Consider the following 17,999-nt stretch of genomic DNA (forward strand, 5'->3'; position numbering starts at 1 on the left):
AGAGCCTGTACGTGATCTCCAGGACCTTTAGTGAAGAGTGTGTCATTTTCCTCCAGTTGTTTGCTGTAAAGTTAAATGACCTGGATGCTTTGTTGTGTGTTTTCAGGAGCTCACGGGCAAACTGCCCAAAGAGTATCCCCTGTCTGCAGGCGAGAGACCTCCTCAGGTCAGACGGCGAGTTGGCACAGCCTTCAAACTGGATGACCTCTTCCCATACAACGAGGTCTGTATTGAAACAGCACTGTTCAGTATATGTATATATATTTAGCTAATCTTGGCACCCAGAACCTAATCTCACGTGCACAATGGCCTTCTTAAGTTTACTGCAGTGTGCTAAATCAGGGTCACACAGAGTGTTTCTTTATAGTCTTAAACAAATCTACTTTGAAACAAACCTCACACACATGGTTATGGGCTTAAATTAGATTTTGATTTGCTTTGGGGGAAAAAACAAGACACCTGTACCATGTGAGATATAGAGTTGAAATGTATTCAATTTTGAGTTTGGATCCAATATTACACTTTATATACATCATAGAAGACTGAAATATAACAGAACTGGCTTCGTTAAAAAAAATAAACGTTTATTATGAAATTATTACAAATATGAATAACATTCACCCATGAGACCACTAGAGGGCGATTTGTTCATTCAACTGCAGGTAAATGATTATGTATGTTTGTCACGAGAGACTAATATTTTGTAGAATATGACATGACATGAATTCCATGATTTCCTCATAGAGGGTTGTAAACCGGGTTGTTAGGATATAATTCTAATTAGAGTAACATCTGTACCGTAGCGTTTTTGTGTGATGAATGGAATGTGATTGGATTGCATTCATGTCCTGTCCTGTTTTGTATGGATCACGTGTTGATGAGTTGTCTTCTGTATTTCCCAATAGGCACACAAACTACTGCAAAATATTACCTTGTTGTTATGGCTACATTGTGTTGTAATCATCAATTGGATATGCATGTCAATTGCTCAGTTGAAATTGAAATGGATCTGCCGTTCTCTGCTGCAATATTGTCTATAATGATGTATATACTCTGATCTGTAGGACCCTTATCTGAGGAACCTGGAGAGCAGGTTTGCTCTGCAGCGGAAGATCGTGGAAGCAGCTAAGAAACTGGCCTCGGAGGCAGAGATATGTAAGACGGTGAAGAGGAAGAGGAGGAGGAACTGTCAGGACGCCATGAGGAAACTGCAGCAGGTCGAGGATGAGATGAACAAGTACAGAATCAAGAAAGGCAAGAAGCCTACCCAAAGAGCCTCTGTGATTATCGCAGGTACTGGACATAAAAGTAGACACACACACATTGCACTGTATGAGTTTATTGATTTGTACTATAATCTTTCATCTATAATGTGCTTTCGTCCTTCATCCCTAGATGAGCTTCTCCGTTCAGAGACGAGCTCGCTGTCAGACAGTCAGATTCTGGATGACGGTGAGTGGGACAAATTTCAGTCATACAGTAGCTACATGACCTTTGTTGCAACAGCGCCTTTACGAATCCCATCTGACCATGAGTTTTGTCTCTTTGTCCAGATGACTCGGATGGTGCTCTGAGGCCCCGGTCACGGTCGGTCCAGTGCTCCACTCAGGTCAGCCCTGCACGTTCCCTGGATCACCACCACAATAAGAGTCTCAGCAGGTTAGCAGCGTTTGACGGCCAGGATGCTTCACATCATTTTCACCCCAGAGAGGTGTCATCTGCACACAGCAGCCCCGCCATAACGTTACCCAGATCTCCACGGGACCCACGCAGCATGCCCTCCACCCCCGTTATGACCCGCAACGCCTACAGCAGCAGCCATCTCAGGTGAGACCCCCCCTCTCAGACCAGCCTACCCAGACCCTTATCCGGTCACAACATCAGCAATACCTGCATCCAAACGTTTAACAGAAAACTATTGTAATCATAAGTATTTAGTACTGTATGCTGTACATCCGGATTTCTTAACACTATTTGCTTGATAACCATCTAACAACACGTTTATGTGACAATAACACATGTATGTTGTTTTTTTTATTACATTTTTTGGGTGTGTGACTTTTGCAGGACGGATGGGAACTCCCAGTCCTTCAGGCACCGCAGTGGCAGTCTGGAGTCCCAGCAACGGATACTAAAGGATACCGACTCAGAGAAGCCAGTCTTCACCCTGTCCCCTGCCCGCAGGAGCAACAGCACAGAGGCCCTGGAGGACTGCTCCTCCTTCACCAGTCAGTCCAGCCTGGACTACCCAGGCAACCCCCACTACTGCACCTTGGACTCTCGAACCCGCAACCATCAGCTGCACAGGAGGGTGGAGGTCTATGGAAACACAGGCAGTATGCCTAATCTGGTCCAGAATCATATTGGCTGTAGTTATTTGTATGAGCCCCCAGCGCACTATGCACCGACTGCTTACTACGTGGCAGGTTACCCCTGTCCAGACATGGAGCCCTACTCCAACGGTGCTTACGTGTATGAGAACGAGATGGAGGGCCACTACAATGTCAACCCTTCCTACCACGTCCACAATTATCACAGACACGAGCGCTACAGGACCTATAGTACTGATCGAGCGGACAGCCTTGCTCAGAACCCATACGCCACCATGAGATTGCCCCGGACCAGACAGGGGCCCCGCAATGAGCCCTTGCAGAAGAACATGCAGAAGGCTCTGGTGGCTGAGCACCTAAGAGGCTGGTACCACCGCAGCGGTGGCCACAGAGAGGCAGGCAGGGGTCTGGCTGGGTATGACTATGACAACGGCTCTCAGCTTAGCCTGGGATACCAGACCATGCCAGCCCCCTTCAGCCACTCCAGCCGAACCACCTCCTACTCCTCAGGTAGAAATAGATCCTGCTTCTCCTCATATTGCAACAGGTCACCTCAGAATAACATATTCGGTCTGCTCACCCTCAGTAACACAGAGGGACACGTTTTTTTCTGATCAATATAATGCATATATTCCTAACATACTGTATGACAATATGTGCTGTATTGTTTGTTAGGGTTAGGGTTGAGGGTTAGGGTTGGACCCGGGATGTGGACATGAAACTAGGGTTAGGGTGTCATTGTCTGAGACTCCCCAGTATATGTCTGTTACTTTAGTCCAACTAAAAAGTGTCTCTCTTTCTAGTTTCCTCATCAACCAGCACAGGAAACTGGCGCAGCCAGTTGGCTGTGGGTGTAACAGACTATGAGAACATGACAGAGTCACCACAGCACCCTCACCCAGGAGCCCATGGCAATTACAACCGCAGTCCCACCCATACCAGGTGATAACCAGTAACCTACCACAGCACCGCACCTACATTTTCCATACCATACAGGCTATTATAAACTGGGTGGTTTGAGCCCTGAATGCTGATTGGTTGACAGCTGTGGTATATCAAACCATTTATTTTTTACTGCTCTAATTTGGTTGGTAACCAGTTTATAGTAGTAATAAGGTAACTTGAGGGTTTGTGGTATATGGCCAATATACAGTATCATGGCTAAGGGCTTTATTCAGGCACTCCATGTTGCGTTGTGCAGAAGAACTGCCCTTAGCCGTGGTATATTGGCCAATACCACACCCCCTTGGGCCTTACTGCTTAAATATAGAATTGACAACAGTATCACTAAGTATGGGAAATGAAGTGGTTCACTCAAGACTATGACCACTCTTATAATTGGTTGTCTGTCTGCTAATGTTTTCTCCTCCCCATACTCAATGGCATGTACTCTTGTGGATGTCACCTTTGTTCACTCTCTGTGTGTGCCTGTCACGATATTGAGCCTCAGGACCTCTCTAGCATTGTCACCACTTGCCACTGTCCTTCCACTTGCTCTTACTCCTCCTGCATCCTCTACTCTTCTCCACCTTCTTCCTCCTGTTCCTCCAGCTCTTCTCATGATTGGACAGGTTGTTTTGGCTGTCATATAGACATTTACAGAGATTCAAATGCTATCCTTATCCATGAACAGTCTTTGCTAGTAAGTGACATCATGTGGCAGCATGTTCAGTTTGTTTGGTCTGTTGGTGTGGAACTAAACCCCAATAATGAAGTAGTCTCAAATCAGTGTATATGAACTGGTGATCTTTTCACTTTCTTTCTATCTTTCTCTCCTTTCACTAACTGTCCATGCTCAATCGTCATGTACATAGATTTCCCCCAGAATGCAATGTGTTGAAGAGGTCTGATACAATGCCAGTGGAGTCAGTAGAGGTGTTTGGTGCTGTGGCCAATAGCACTGAGGAAGACCATTAGGCAACTATTCAAACACAGAAGGGTGAGATGAGATGCAAATAGGCTGTCGTAGTGGTAATCCATTTCCATCAGTGTCACTGTTGTCAGTTTCCATCTATGTCTCATCATTTGTCATGTTGATCAATATACTGTAGCTCATTTAGTGGTGTCCACCACAGGTTCAATCAAGGTGAAATCAATATGTAGACCATTCATTAAATGTACAGCTAGAGCAGTGGTAACACATACTGCCAAGGCCTAGTTGGCCACATTCCACTCCATTCCAGATACTTACAGCTCATGAGTGGCCATGTCTTACCCGGTTGGCCAAAGGTTTTGCCAAATGATCTTGGTCTTTAAGCAGGCTCACAAATTCAGCATGGACGCATGTGGAGAAAATGTTGTGTTCATTACATCCTGTAGCTAGAAACCACACTTTCACAGTGTCTAGCTTCACATCTACAGTTAAAACACTTTCACAGTGTCTAGCTTCATATCAACTGTTAAAATACTTTCACAGTGTCTAGCTTCACATCAACTGTTAAAATACTTTCACAGTGTCTAGCTTCACATCTACAGTTAAAACACTTTCACAGTGTCTAGCTTCACATCAACTGTTAAAATACTTTCACAGTGTCTAGCTTCACATCAACTGTTAAAATACTTTCACAGTGTCTAGCTTCACATCTACAGTTAAAACACTTTCACAGTGTCTAGCTTCACATCAACTGTTAAAATACTTTCACAGTGTCTAGCTTCACATCTACAGTTAAAACACTTTCACAGTGTCTAGCTTCACATCAACTGTTAAAATACTTTCACAGTGTCTAGCTTCACATACACAGTTAAAACACTTTCACAGTGTCTAGCTTCACATACACAGTTAAAACACTTTCACAGTGTCTAGCTTCACATACACAGTTAAAACACTTTCACAGTGTCTAGCGTCACATCCACAGTTAAAACACCACATCCTCCTCATAACTCAGAACCAGTAGTAGAGTTGACCTACTTTTGCTTGCCTCTCATTACTGTGAGTTGTGATCATATTAAGTGGAGAAAATCTCATTTCAAATGTTCCATTCCTTTTTTATTGCATGGCTTGCTTGACAAGACAGTAGCATGTTTGCTTTTGTTGAATAGTGTGTATCCATGGTCTGTTGTGTTCCATCTTCATGCCTCTAGATAATAACCTCCAGCTGTTGCAGCATGCAGGGGGTTTCATGAAGTACTATGCTGTTCTACAGTATGGGAGACTTTTATATTGACCTTCTGTTTGTTTGTTTTCATCTCTTCATTACAGAAGAGTATACATGGATGGAAATTATATGGGCATGCACTGAAGATAAGAGGACCAAAAGAATCACTGGCACAATGACCCCAACATTGGAAGCACGGTTCTCTGGAAGGATACCAACTAACCTCTGGACATGCTGCATTATGACACTCTTGAATGACTCTCCCATGTGCCTTGGATTAGATGGAGATGGATATTATTCAGGAAGACATGGGATGTGGTGATGGCACAAATGCAAGGTTTTGGTGATCTGGGAAATCAGCTTCATCATTGTGAATATTGTGAAGGATCTACAAACAGCATTTCAAACCCCGGGATACCTTTGACCCAAATATATTACCCTCTTGTATTATGACAAAAATACGTCTTTAAAAAAAAAGTTAGCATTGTCTTTATGATAATCAGTCAACTGTGTGTTGGGAGTGTATGGATAAGGAGTTAAAGCAGGATACCTCCAAAGTGTTGTGCCATACAGTACACACAGAGCACTATTTAGTGAGCTACTCATTATACATGTTGTAAATCAACTTGAATATCTTTGTAAAACATTTAGGTATACATTTTGGAGTTACTATTCACAAAGTGTGATAACAAAATAATAAACCAACCCTTCCTGACTGCGGTTTGTCAGTCAATGGACTGATGCGCTCTCTCCTCTCCCATGTATGAATCTGAATGTACATGTTGATATTGTTTAAAGATGATTCATGTTTTCCTTTTTGTGATCGTGTTAATGTGGTGTATATTGCTTGCATGTGAACATAAACTTTTGATAAGCAGCCTTTTTGTATATTGTAAAAAGATATGCCTTAAAATAATGTGTCTTTATTGTTTCTCTTTATTGTCTTTCTCTACACATTTGTACATTGTCCACATATTGTTAGGCTTTGTCATCTCCTACTCTAAGTGAAATATTTCCCATTTGGATTTGGGACATAAATAAAAAAAATGTGTGAGACACACAGCATGTGGTGTGACTTCTTTAGCCCTCAACAAGACTAGATTTCTCCATTGGTGGGGGCAGGTAGCCTAGCGGTTAGTGCGTTGAGCCAGTAACTGAGCTGAAAAGGTAAAAAATATTTTGATGGGCCCTTAAGCAAGACACTTAACCCTAATTTGCTGTAAACCAACACATTGCACTGCACCTATCTGGGGCTATGTCACAATAAAACATTCTTCTTCTTTCTTTCTTTTTTACATTCCAAGTGAGTGAACTAACCCCCTACACAAAATGTGATCTCTTCTGGTTTTACATCAGCTGTCAGTTGTTGTGCACCACTTCAGGGAGATATTATTACACTTTCCTGGAAGCTCTGGGGGATTGGGCGGAGCCCTGTGCGTAGTGGACCGTGGTATCCTTCCCAGTCCTGTAAAAAAACTGTCCACCTGTTCCTGTCGATCTCCCCCTTTTCCTGTCTCCCAATCAACTGCCATACTGAAAGATCATATAGCCTGTCTATCTGACTCAAGCTACTGAAAAAAGAACATGTTAGTATGTCTCTCCTGGCCCTTCTGCACCATAAATATCTTCCATGAGGTCCTATGTGTTTAATTTTAGACTTTGCCTGGGGTGTGAGCAGACCATTTACCAGCTAGAGACAGAGCCAATAGCACTGTCTACTCAGCTCTAGAACTGTGTAGTCGTCGTGGATATACTTTTTACCCTTTAGGTTGAAAATAAACTCTTAAGACAAATACTATTCAAATATGTCCAGCCAAAGGGACCGGGACATGGAGGACACCCATGAGGAAGACATTGATGAAGATGATATCCTAGCCAGCTTGTCTCCTGAGGAGCTTCAAGAACTCCAGAAAGAGATGGACGTTTTAGCGCCAGACGATAGAATACCGCTTGGTCAGAGACAAAAGGACCAGAAAAAAGAGAAGCCATCCGCCGACTCTGATGAGGAAGAAGACATTGATGAAGATGATATCCTGGCAAAATTGTCTCCTGAGGAGCTCAAAGAGCTCCAGAAAGAGATGGACGTTATAGCCCCGGATGAGAGGGTACCTGTGGGTCAGAGGCAGAAGAGCCAGACAGAGAAGACACCCACAGGTTCGTTTGATCACAGGGGCCTGGTGGATTATCTGTACTGGGAGAAGGAGTCCAAACGCATGCTGGAGGAGGAGAGGATCCCCGTCACTCTACTGCCCAGTAAGGTAAGAAACTACATAATCAACGGTCAATATATTGTTGTTATAGTCTTCAATATATCATACATCCTACAGTATACCACTGTATGTTCTACAAAGCTACGTTAATTAAATGATTGTACTACTTTGCCTTCATCAGAAAACTATGGAAGAGGATGCTGAAAAGAAAGAAATTGCTGAAGACTTGGAGACTGTGTATGAGGTGGTGGAAGAAGTCATTGAGGTGGAAGCTACAGATGGTGTTGAAGGAGAGGAAGTGATAGAGGAGATTATAGAGGTAATGCTTGTGGAGGAGGAGGAAGAGGATGCGAAGAAGGAGAAAGAGGAACAGGAGAAAAAGGACATGCACGTAAAAGATGAAAGGGTCATAGAAAAACATGAACAGTCAGTGAATGAGCATCTAAAAGAGTCACCGGATGATAACAGCACTAACACTGTGAACACGACCAGTCCTCTGCAACCCCCACCAGAGTCCGCAGACATGAAAGAAAATAAAGACATTGAGAGAACAGAGCAAAAGAGCACATCACAAATACCTGACAAAGTAAAAAGTAACACCACAGACGCTCCTGAAGAAATAGAGATGACTCCAGAGGAGAAGAGGGCCTGTTTTGTTCCAGAGAAAGAGGTGAGGGTAATTAACAAACTAAATATTCCAAAGCTGGCCCTTGGTGGGGGCCTTGGTGGCCTTGGTGGGGCCAAGAAGACATCAAGACCTTCAGGGAATGAGACAAACCTGGACACCACTCTGGATAAGATCCGCAACAACAACCCCGCTATCACAGACGTAAACCTGAATAACATAGAAAACATTCCCAAAGAAATGCTAATAGAATACGTCGATGCCTTGAAGAAGAATAAGCATGTCAAGACCTTCAGCATAGCCAACACTGGCGCAGACGAAAACATCGCCTTCACCTTGGCCAACATGCTGAGAGAGAACCGTAGCATCACCACACTGAACATAGAGTCTAACTTCATAACAGGGAAGGGCATCATCGCCATTATCCGCTGCCTACAGTTCAACGAGACGCTCACTGAGCTCCGCTTCCACAACCAGAGACACATGCTGGGACACCACGCGGAGATGGAGGTGTCTCGCCTTCTCAAGGCAAACAACACCCTCCTGAAGATGGGCTACCACTTTGAGCAGGCGGGTCCCAGAATGGTGGTAACCAACCTGCTGACCAGGAACCTGGACCGCCAGAGACAGCAGAGGAACGAGGAGCAGAGCAAGCAGCAGCAGCAGCAGCAGAAAGAGGTGTTTGAGATGTACGAACGGGCTCTGAACCTGCCCCCAGGGCTGCTGGCAATGCTGGGCTATGTCCCTCCCGAAATCGAGGCCCTCATGCCGCAGCTTCCCAAGGGTCCCCAGGGTCCCATGGAACCCAAACCAGAAAAGCAGCAGAACACTTCTCCACAGTATCAACACAAGCAGTTTAAACACATGCAGTGCAACCCCATTCCACAACAACCCCCCAGCACGGACTCCTCTGGTAACCTTCTGAAGGACATCCAGCTGAAGAGGACCCCCAAAAAGCGTGACCCTTTCCTGGACATAGACCTTAGGGAGGACAGGAGAGCAGAGAGGCCGAATGTCCAGCTCAGGAAGACATCAGGAAAAACGAGGGACACAGGCGTTGATGAGATGGTAGAACTGAAGGCCACTCTGAAAGACGTGATGAAGACACTGAAGCCTGTCCCTCGGAGGCGGCAGCCGGCCAAGGTGGATGTGACGCCCCGTGATGAACTTCTTAATGAGATCAAAAAGAGCAACGTGGCCTATCTCAAATCTGTGAGTACTGATGATTCTCAGATTACAGTCATATTGTTAGGTCATTTTATTTTACCAGCAATCACATTGTTTAGTTAGATTTCAGAAGTTGGTGGATTTAAAAAAAAAGATGCATTGTGGAACTACCTTGAACTGGAGAACACATACCGTCTAATCATGCTTGTTAGTTTTAACCCATATTAGACACGCACTAGCAAATATGTAGACGAGATTAGTGTGAAATAAAAATGATTTAAGGGAGTGAACATGAATTATAATACGAGGTTACATGGAGAAAATCAGACCTTCTGAAATGTTTGGCCCTCCCTGAACGCTTAAACAATAAAAGAAGTGACCCTCCCTTATACCCCAAATAATAATTAAAACAAAGTGGAGAGCAGAGAACATGTCTACCAGAGCCGTAGCCTTATTCCAGTAAACATTACATGGAAACGTCTGAATTTTTATAATGCACAAGGCTGAGAGCCAGGTTGTGGGTTGATAGTCCACTGTGGCCGCACAAGAGTAGGAGTGGAAAGATAACATTTATAGTAAAAGTATTTCATGAATCTATGATCGTATTTGCAGGTTCGAGAAAATGTTTCCTTTTTTAAACATTCCCTGCAATTGTATGTAATTTGACATATTAGCAGAATCTTTTTTAATACTACACAAAATACAGGCTAAGAATGGACAGAGAGATAGGCCTATGTGTTCATCTTATCATACTTTATTTCCCCAATGCCACCGTGTGTCTTGTTTGTAACTAAACTGTCCCTGTTTGCAAATCATTTAATCTGAGAAATCATTAGGAATCTGAGAAAAGTACTTTCAAAAGTTAGGCCTACCTTTCCACCCCAGACAGAGTAGGTCCTACCTTTCCACCCCAGACAGTGTAGGTCCTACCTTTCCACCCCAGACAGAGTAGGTCCTACCTTTCCACCCCAGACAGAGTAGGTCCTACCTTTCCACCCCAGACAGAGTAGGTCCTACCTTTCCACCCCAGACAGAGTAGGTCCTACCTTTCCACCCCAGACAGAGTAGGTCCTACCTTTCCACCCCAGACAGTGTAGGTCCTACCTTTCCACCCCAGACAGTGTAGGTCCTACCTTTCCACCCCAGACAGAGTAGGTCCTACCTTTCCACCCCAGACAGTGTAGGTCCTACCTTTCCACCCCAGACAGTGTAGGTCCTACCTTTCCACCCCAGACAGAGTAGGTCCTACCTTTCCACCCCAGACAGAGTAGGTCCTACCTTTCCACCCCAGACAGAGTAGGTCCTACCTTTCCACCCCAGACAGTGTAGGTCCTACCTTTCCACCCCAGACAGAGTAGGTCCTACCTTTCCACCCCAGACAGTGTAGGTCCTACCTTTCCACCCCAGACAGAGTAGGTCCTACCTTTCCACCCCAGACAGTGTAGGTCCTACCTTTCCACCCCAGACAGAGTAGGTCCTACCTTTCCACCCCAGACAGAGTAGGTCCTACCTTTCCACCCCAGACAGAGTAGGTCCTACCTTTCCACCCCAGACAGAGTAGGCCTACCTTTCCACCCCAGACAGAGTAGGTCTACCGATGCAGAAACATTTAAGCTTTCACTGCTGGCTACTCTTTTGCTGTGGCTTAACCCAACGAGAGAAGGTCACAAATGTCTGGGTTTAAACGTGTTATATTGTACAGAAAGTGAATTGCTTAATCAATTGATAGTGACAGAATTAGATTACTTCCCAAGCAAAGTCTGCTTCTGAATGTCAAAGAAGCTAAACAATGATATCCCCATACGCATTGGAGTCACATCTTTCTAGGGTATTTCACAGCACTGTTATAGATCACTTTATATAATCAGATCCGTTTCATTTTCTTCAAAGTCTTAAGCTAACAAGGGGTATACCTGTACTTCCCCCATTTTCTTTAATAAAAGGTAAACCTATGGCATACCTTCTCATACCCTCTTAATTCAAGTCTTGGTTTTAACTGAACTGCCCTTCACTGACATGGAGGTAGGCTATTTAAAGAGTGCATGGTGGGTGGAGGAATTGACCTACAAATCTATGGACATAGCAGCCTATTGCCTAATTTTGTCTATCAAACAGGTAGGCCTACCTTTTATTTTTTAAATATGAAGAAATTGGCTCCAACACAAACCCTTCTTGTGGTTACTAAAGTCTAATTAGAATGAAATGAATTCTGCCTACGTTCAGCACCATGAGCTGTCCATTTCTAATTGATTTGTCCGCTGCTGATGCTTCAAGTTTCAGCACCACAATGTAAGTTACTTGAATCTGGCTTATTGGGAGGTCAATAACTCTGATAAATAAATCATGAGCAAGAAACATTGTTTTTGATAAAAATCTATTACAAAATCAATCATCTTAACACTCCTTTTCAAACTGAACAGAACATAGGCTAGTCTTTTAAATTGTTATTTTATTTAACCTTCATTTATACAGGTTTTTCTCATTGAGATAACATCACTTTTCCAAGAGAGACCTGGTCCAATAGTAGCATGGGGAACAACGCAGCAGGGGGAACAAGTTTGCGCACAAGGAAGAACATTTTTGGGATTATCTCTAATAAAAAATTATTTTAGGAAGAAGCCTTTGACTCTCCTCCTGAACTGCCACCGTAGGCCTACACACAAAAAAGTTTTTGATCAGCAAGAGCAGAGCAGGACAGGGCTCGGGGTTGGAATATCCATTGCAGTGTGTAATGCAGCTTAGTTGTATTTACACCACATCAGCAGCTATCTTAGGAATGTAGCTTTGCTCTGTGCTTCTATAGGCTATGGATCATTTGATTGAGACTGCACTAAATAGCCTATAGGCTATGGATCATTTGATTGAGACTGCACTAAATAGCCTATAGGGGCACTTGATATTGCGCGCCCAGCAGAGAATCAGAGGAGGGGCAGCATCGGTAACACATCAATATATAGTCTAATAAGCAACTAATTCTAAAACACTGAGAAATATATACATTTAATCAATTACAAATTACATAACTCTCCCCTGGACTAGTTGTAAAAAATGTTTTTTTTTAAAGTCCCCTTGACTAAAATTTTAAAAGCAGGACCTTCCCCCATTTCCCTCCAGGTAGCTATTCTGTACATTTCCATCCATCCCTTATACCTGTGTGCATCCTCCACTCCTCCAATCACATCTTTCTCACAGCTGTTTGTGTAATGTATTACCCCCACAGGTGCCACTCCCCAAAGAATTGGAATCAAGAGAAACCAGTCTCTTCAATCTCTGAGGAATCTACAATACCTTGATTTCTGCATTTGTTTAACATGTTCAATCTCTTCATTAACAATAATCTGCTTGCACTTGTAACACTAGTTTGCCTCACTACTCCTGTTCAGGTAGAGCACCTTTTGTTCCTTGAGGTTTGGAAGAACTGGTGGTATGGTATTTGGATATGAGTCTACAGCTGGAAAATGCACCATACAATGTCCATAGTATAAGTAGTTTCAATTAATAATTATGTTTGTTTGGGTAAAATTCATTTACTTTGAACACTCCCAAATGAGTGTGGGCAAATCCATCATCTATTGATGACAGGTCTTTCATCTACAGATTTCCATAACCACTGGTGTCTGCTGTCCGCTTTGCAATTGCAAACAGCTGATCCCCAGAATATAGAGTATAGGGTTTGTCTTTTACTGTGTAAAACACTGTGGGCCAGTGGTCCAGAAGCTAGATTTCAAATCAGACTTCTGTTTCATGGAACAGTCCATCTTAACTCATTATTCTAACGAGTGTTGACATTAAAAATCTGTGTACAATCAAAATGTCTAATATGTCAATGTTTTTTTCATTAATTAACATAGTTAAAAGACAATATGGATTTCTTAAATTAAGTTTTGTTATGGTGGAACACAGTGCTCTGCTTCCAATTCTGTAGTTATGTTATCGCAACTCATCAATGGAAATACTTACACACAAAGAAAAAGCAGTTATAACATCCTTATAATAGAAACTTCTCTGAACTCGTCTGTGAAACTGTAACCATAGTATTAGTGTGCATACCTTTTTCCTAAAAGCAATTTGGCTATGTCCGATACAAACTGTGATTCTCCTTAGTTCTTTGGAAGACTGCATCTGTGTCAGTCCTAAACACAAATAGCTCATAAAATCTTCATAAAATAAACATCATTTTCATCTATTACTGATGGTGATCCCTGGAATTGGATAGGCTATTATGGTGGATTTAGAATAAAATCCCAGATCATCTGCTACTGAGGGGAAATAATCAGAACCCCAATGCACAATCAGGCATTCATAATGGGTGTGATATTTAATAGTAGAGGTAACATGCATTGATTCCTTTTTCAGCAATACTTTGGTGCTTGACACTGTTTTATATAATGCAAACACTTGTTTTCTGCTGAATACACAAGTAGATTCAATGAGACATGAAAGCACAACATAAACATATACACCGTGATTACTTGAATGAATAAAGCTGCATTTGCCATTCCTTTTCCCATATTGCATAGCCATGAGATGAAAATGTTCATCTCAAGCCCAACCCACAGGGTCTGAAGTAACAAGAGGGATATTATTGCTACTTGTTAATATGCAGTCACTGGTCCAGTGAATAGAAGGGGAGCCCAGTGACACTAGTTCAGCATTAGGAGAGGAAATAGTTATCTGAGGTAGCAAATAAATTGATTCTGATTCAATTATTTGCTTATTTATTTAAGATAATAAATCTAGAAGATACGCTACTGACCACAATTGTTTTAACGTGCAATAGTTACTGCATTCTGGCATTCAGCTTGATATATATCGCAATTACATAATGACAACATGTGTATTGTGTTCCTTTGAACATTATTGGGCAAATATACAGAAACACTCATGCCTCATTTCACTGTGCCGAGTGCCTTCCCCCAACATACGATCCATACAGGACTGTACAAATCTTTCTGAAATGCTCTAAAGAAATCAGGTACTTTGACACAAAATGTATTAAAAAAAATTAAAAAGTGTTCATTCAATACAACAAAATGGAGTGAGAATGACAAATGGAGGAAATGTAACAGCACTGACATTATGCGGAGTAAAAATCAACACTTGACTTTAGTGTTAAAGGAAAAAGCAAACCATGTTGAATTGAATGAGGGTAACATTTTGGCTCTCTCCCCTCACTCCTTGTTTAGCTTAGACTCCAGGAAGTCCTGGATCTTGTTGATCTTCTCCTCCTGTTGGTCTAGTAGATCCAGGATGATGCCCATTGGGGACTTTTTCATGCCCACTCCCTCGATCTTATTCTCCAGCCTGTTCTTCATGTTGCGCAGCCTCAGAGACGCATGGACCAGGATCACTACAAGGAAGAAAGGCTGGATTAGTTTCCTACCCGCTCACGATGCGCTACTCCCAATGGAGATGGTATTTTCCTATTCTGACCGATGGAAACATGACGTTTGTGCCTTAAACTAAAATGATGCAGCTTCAACCGAGAAGGATAATTCGTTTCCAGGTATATGTGATGAAATACAATGCACACGTATGGTTAAGGAGAGGCATCTTTACTCCCCTCGTCAGAGATGCTGACTGCATGATGTAAGCCAGTAAATGTAGTCGAGTATTGTACAGACAGTACATAGCAACCAGTCAACACACGCAGGCAGCCACAGGACAGCCCTCTTGAGAAGGGCTCTGGCACTGACTGCCTGCCTCCTGATCCCCACCACAATGTGGCAGCTGTTGCCTGCACCCCTTTTCTCAGAACCACCAATTACCCTAAAAACATTGTGTTCTGTAATGTGCATTTCAGAATCTAGCAGTTAGTCTTGACTATTTATTTCCAAAACAATGTTCTTGAAAGTTCAACTGGGGGGGCATTTTCTTAAGGTGAAGAAGCACACACATTCCCCATATTGAACCCATTCAATGAGTCAGAATGGGAGTGGTTGAAAAAACAGTTTGCTCCTCCTCCTGTGACTAATCATCCACGTTTGCACCACATTCCAATGGAGGTTGCCACTGGAAAAAGGCCTGAATGCTAGGCTAAATCTATATGCTAGTTATTGAGTGCATTGTGTGACTAACAAAAATCAAACATTAAAGGGTCAGATTTTTCAAACACAGATAAAGCCTCTGTGTCCAAGGAACTGTCCCCAAGAGTATGGAATATACTGAGACTCACACAGCAAGGGAAAAGTAATTCCAAAGATGAAGACCATCACTCCACCACATAGTGACAGCAGGAAGTAGCTCGTTCCCATGACAGCAATGACAAACAGGGTGGGGTTTTTCTTCTTGAAGTTCTTGATGAAATTCTTGTTCTCTCCTGCCCACACCGAAACCATGAAGACCAGAGAAACCACTGCCCCGCCCAGAAACATCCCAAGAGGGTTCAGAAATCTACAAAGATGGGAAACACATTACACAAAACATCTACATCCACTCAAATTCTGTATGGCAATGCAAAACAATTAATTGGGCAGCAGTAAAACACGATAAAAGCAACGAACAGCAAACCCTGGTGGCTGGAATAAGAGCAACACCTTTCCTTTTTTGCCATTTTCAAAAATAATACGAGAGTTTTCAAACTATCGTAGCTGCAATTTAGCAATTAGGACACATATAATACCCGAAGAGCAGTTTTGTATGTACACTTCTACATTGTACATGCAATGTGTGGCTGAGATAAGGATCCAACTGCTTGGACAACTTTATCATTCATGTGTTAAATAAGCTGTAGAAACTATTATAAAAATATATTTAGAAAACATTGGAAATTCATCTGTCAAATGGTTATTTCAAAATATTAAAAAAAGGTACCCAAATGACAATTTGTGATAAATTGGTTACAAGCAGGCCTAAACCACCTAACGTTAGTAATTATGTTCACCGTTCACACAGTTGCAGGCAGCTGATAGCTACATTTGTTTTTAGCAGGCCAGCTAGTACCAGACTCCATTCCAATTCCATCACATGATAATGACTGCATCTCTTATTTCGTCGTTGCAGTTGTGAGGAGAATATGAAAAGATAGGGAAATCTTGCTCATTGCTGTAAATAAAATGCCCGTGCATGACAATTACGTAGCCATGACTTGGTGTGAATCAGACTGCAGACAAACCAAATAAAGATAGCTAGCAGCTGGGTGGAAAATGCTAGCAAGCTGACTTACCCCACGACCAGGAAAACCACGACGGCCACTGCGAAGTAATTGGTCTGATAGTATAACAAATTGCTGATCACCCGATTGTTCCATTTAGCTAAATCTGCGAAATCGGGTTTAGCAAAACGATCAGCTCCTGGGAAGAAGTCGTCCCATGGTCTGAGCGGTGCAAGCTCCATTCTTGCCATCTCCGAGTTCACTACTCGGATGTTTTAACAGATCAACTGAACAGTAATACCAGAGACTAGCTGCCAAAGTAATTTATAGGATGGGCTCGGGCAGAGAGGAAGAGGCGAAGCGAGAGGGTTTACTTCGCCACAAATCTGTTTAACGAAAATAAGAGCACGAATTGGGATGTTTTTTTTAATGGAGGATAATACGAGTGTCACATTTGGTCAACCAAAACGTGAAGCTTATTATCGAATATAAGTTTCGTAATGGGTAGGTTCAGTCGTGTAGTGGAGGGTATACACCCCCCGTGGGCACTAATACGTACCAAAGTAGTGTAGGTACACGTCATTTCAATTAATAAGGCTGATGGAACAGATCCGAATATTTAGTTTATATTTTGGATAAAATATTATTTAACATTTTAGGCGCAGCTATGTACTGTAGACCTTCGCGTGAATTTTCCAGAATTCTATTTGCAGTAAAACGCCGTTCTAAAATGGGCAGAGAAGGAAGACATTTAGAAAGAGGGGTGATTGAAATATGCAACTATCATTGGTTGCTAATAGGACTACGATGCCTTTGGCTGCTAGACAATGATAGAAAGTTGAAAGAAAATCAATAGAACAGGAGAAAAGCATATGAGTAAGTCTTTATAAAAAAAAAAATTGCCTCCACGATTATGTGGAGGGATTTTGGCTTTTGTCTACATTCAAGTAAGGTAAAACAAGCCTCATAATTAAGTAAACCGTTCAGGTTTCAAACAATTAACAATTACGGGCCTCCCCGTATTCTGGTAGATGGAAAGGTTTTCCCAAAAACCTTCTCAATTAAATGTTAACTAGCTACAAAGTAACCTAACTGACATAATTATATTTTGATTATTTGCTTCAACCTAGTAGCCATTTTCTTTGCAATCCCATCCACTACAGAAACACTACTAATCAAATGAAATTGAATTAGAAAGGCTAACTACACTAAAACATTTTTTTTACAGAACTCAAAAGTAGTCTCCTGATGTGTGCATAGTTTGACTTAAAACATACCATTTTGTTGTTCTTCTGTTGACGTGTGGCATTGAGTGGAAAAATCTAAAACCTGTGAATTTAACATGCATCTGTTTCTATGGTGACTTACTATTACTGTAGCCTACTTGCACAGTACAGGTTGGACTGACTGTTAAAGACCAATATGGGATAATTCAGAGTGGATGTCACTTTTTCTCTTTTAGTTTTGTAAACCACCAGG

The 17,999-nt window shown here is 42.3% G+C and overlaps 3 protein-coding genes across 4 annotated transcripts in view; 2 read left to right on the top strand and 1 right to left on the bottom strand.

Moving 5' to 3' along the window:
• The window catches only part of LOC118359854 (FERM domain-containing protein 4B-like), a 29,393-nt gene extending 22,910 nt beyond the window's left edge, over window positions 1-6,483 (top strand). Inside the window, exons 16-23 of one of the 2 annotated variants that reach the window (XM_035738702.2) lie at window positions 107-223; window positions 1,065-1,293; window positions 1,396-1,452; window positions 1,554-1,827; window positions 2,068-2,840; window positions 3,134-3,272; window positions 4,145-4,269; window positions 5,530-6,483. In XM_035738702.2, the coding sequence (XP_035594595.1) occupies window positions 107-223; window positions 1,065-1,293; window positions 1,396-1,452; window positions 1,554-1,827; window positions 2,068-2,840; window positions 3,134-3,272; window positions 4,145-4,247 (1,692 nt within the window). In that variant the 3' untranslated portion in view covers window positions 4,248-4,269; window positions 5,530-6,483. The remainder of the gene's footprint in view (window positions 1-106; window positions 224-1,064; window positions 1,294-1,395; window positions 1,453-1,553; window positions 1,828-2,067; window positions 2,841-3,133; window positions 3,273-4,144; window positions 4,270-5,529) is intronic. The other variant, XM_035738703.2, reaches the window with a different exon arrangement.
• A 396-nt stretch (window positions 6,484-6,879) lies between these two features.
• On the top strand, window positions 6,880-13,239 carry lmod3 (leiomodin 3 (fetal)). The gene is made up of 3 exons (XM_035738704.2): window positions 6,880-7,683; window positions 7,817-9,472; window positions 12,648-13,239. The coding sequence occupies exons 1-3, from the start codon at window positions 7,231-7,233 to the stop codon at window positions 12,699-12,701; spliced, it is 2,163 nt and encodes a 720-aa protein (XP_035594597.1). The 5' UTR covers window positions 6,880-7,230; the 3' UTR covers window positions 12,702-13,239.
• Window positions 13,240-13,719: 480 nt separating this feature from the next.
• On the bottom strand, window positions 13,720-16,965 carry LOC118359857 (PRA1 family protein 3-like). The gene is made up of 3 exons (XM_035738707.2): window positions 16,593-16,965; window positions 15,603-15,820; window positions 13,720-14,777 (listed from the first exon to the last, which is right to left on the bottom strand). Exons 1-3 carry the CDS (start codon window positions 16,769-16,771, stop codon window positions 14,599-14,601), a joined length of 576 nt encoding a protein of 191 aa, XP_035594600.1. The 5' UTR covers window positions 16,772-16,965; the 3' UTR covers window positions 13,720-14,598.
• Between the last annotated feature and the right edge of the window lie 1,034 nt (window positions 16,966-17,999).

Source organism: Oncorhynchus keta, chromosome 27 (assembly GCF_023373465.1).
Source record: "Oncorhynchus keta strain PuntledgeMale-10-30-2019 chromosome 27, Oket_V2, whole genome shotgun sequence".
Classification (NCBI taxonomy): Eukaryota; Metazoa; Chordata; class Actinopteri; order Salmoniformes; family Salmonidae; genus Oncorhynchus; species Oncorhynchus keta.

Coding starts and splice junctions, on each gene's coding strand:
- lmod3 (XM_035738704.2), top strand. CDS start 7,231: ATGTCCAGCCAAAGGGACCGGGACATGGAGGACACCCATGAGGAAGAC. Junction 7,684..7,816: donor TCACTCTACTGCCCAGTAAG/GTAAGAAACTAC, acceptor TGCCTTCATCAG/AAAACTATGGAAGAGGATGC. Junction 9,473..12,647: donor ACGTGGCCTATCTCAAATCT/GTGAGTACTGAT, acceptor TTACCCCCACAG/GTGCCACTCCCCAAAGAATT.
- LOC118359857 (XM_035738707.2), bottom strand. CDS start 16,771: ATGGCAAGAATGGAGCTTGCACCGCTCAGACCATGGGACGACTTCTTC. Junction 15,821..16,592: donor GTGGTTTTCCTGGTCGTGGG/GTAAGTCAGCTT, acceptor CCATCTTTGTAG/ATTTCTGAACCCTCTTGGGA. Junction 14,778..15,602: donor AATTACTTTTCCCTTGCTGT/GTGAGTCTCAGT, acceptor TCTTCCTTGTAG/TGATCCTGGTCCATGCGTCT.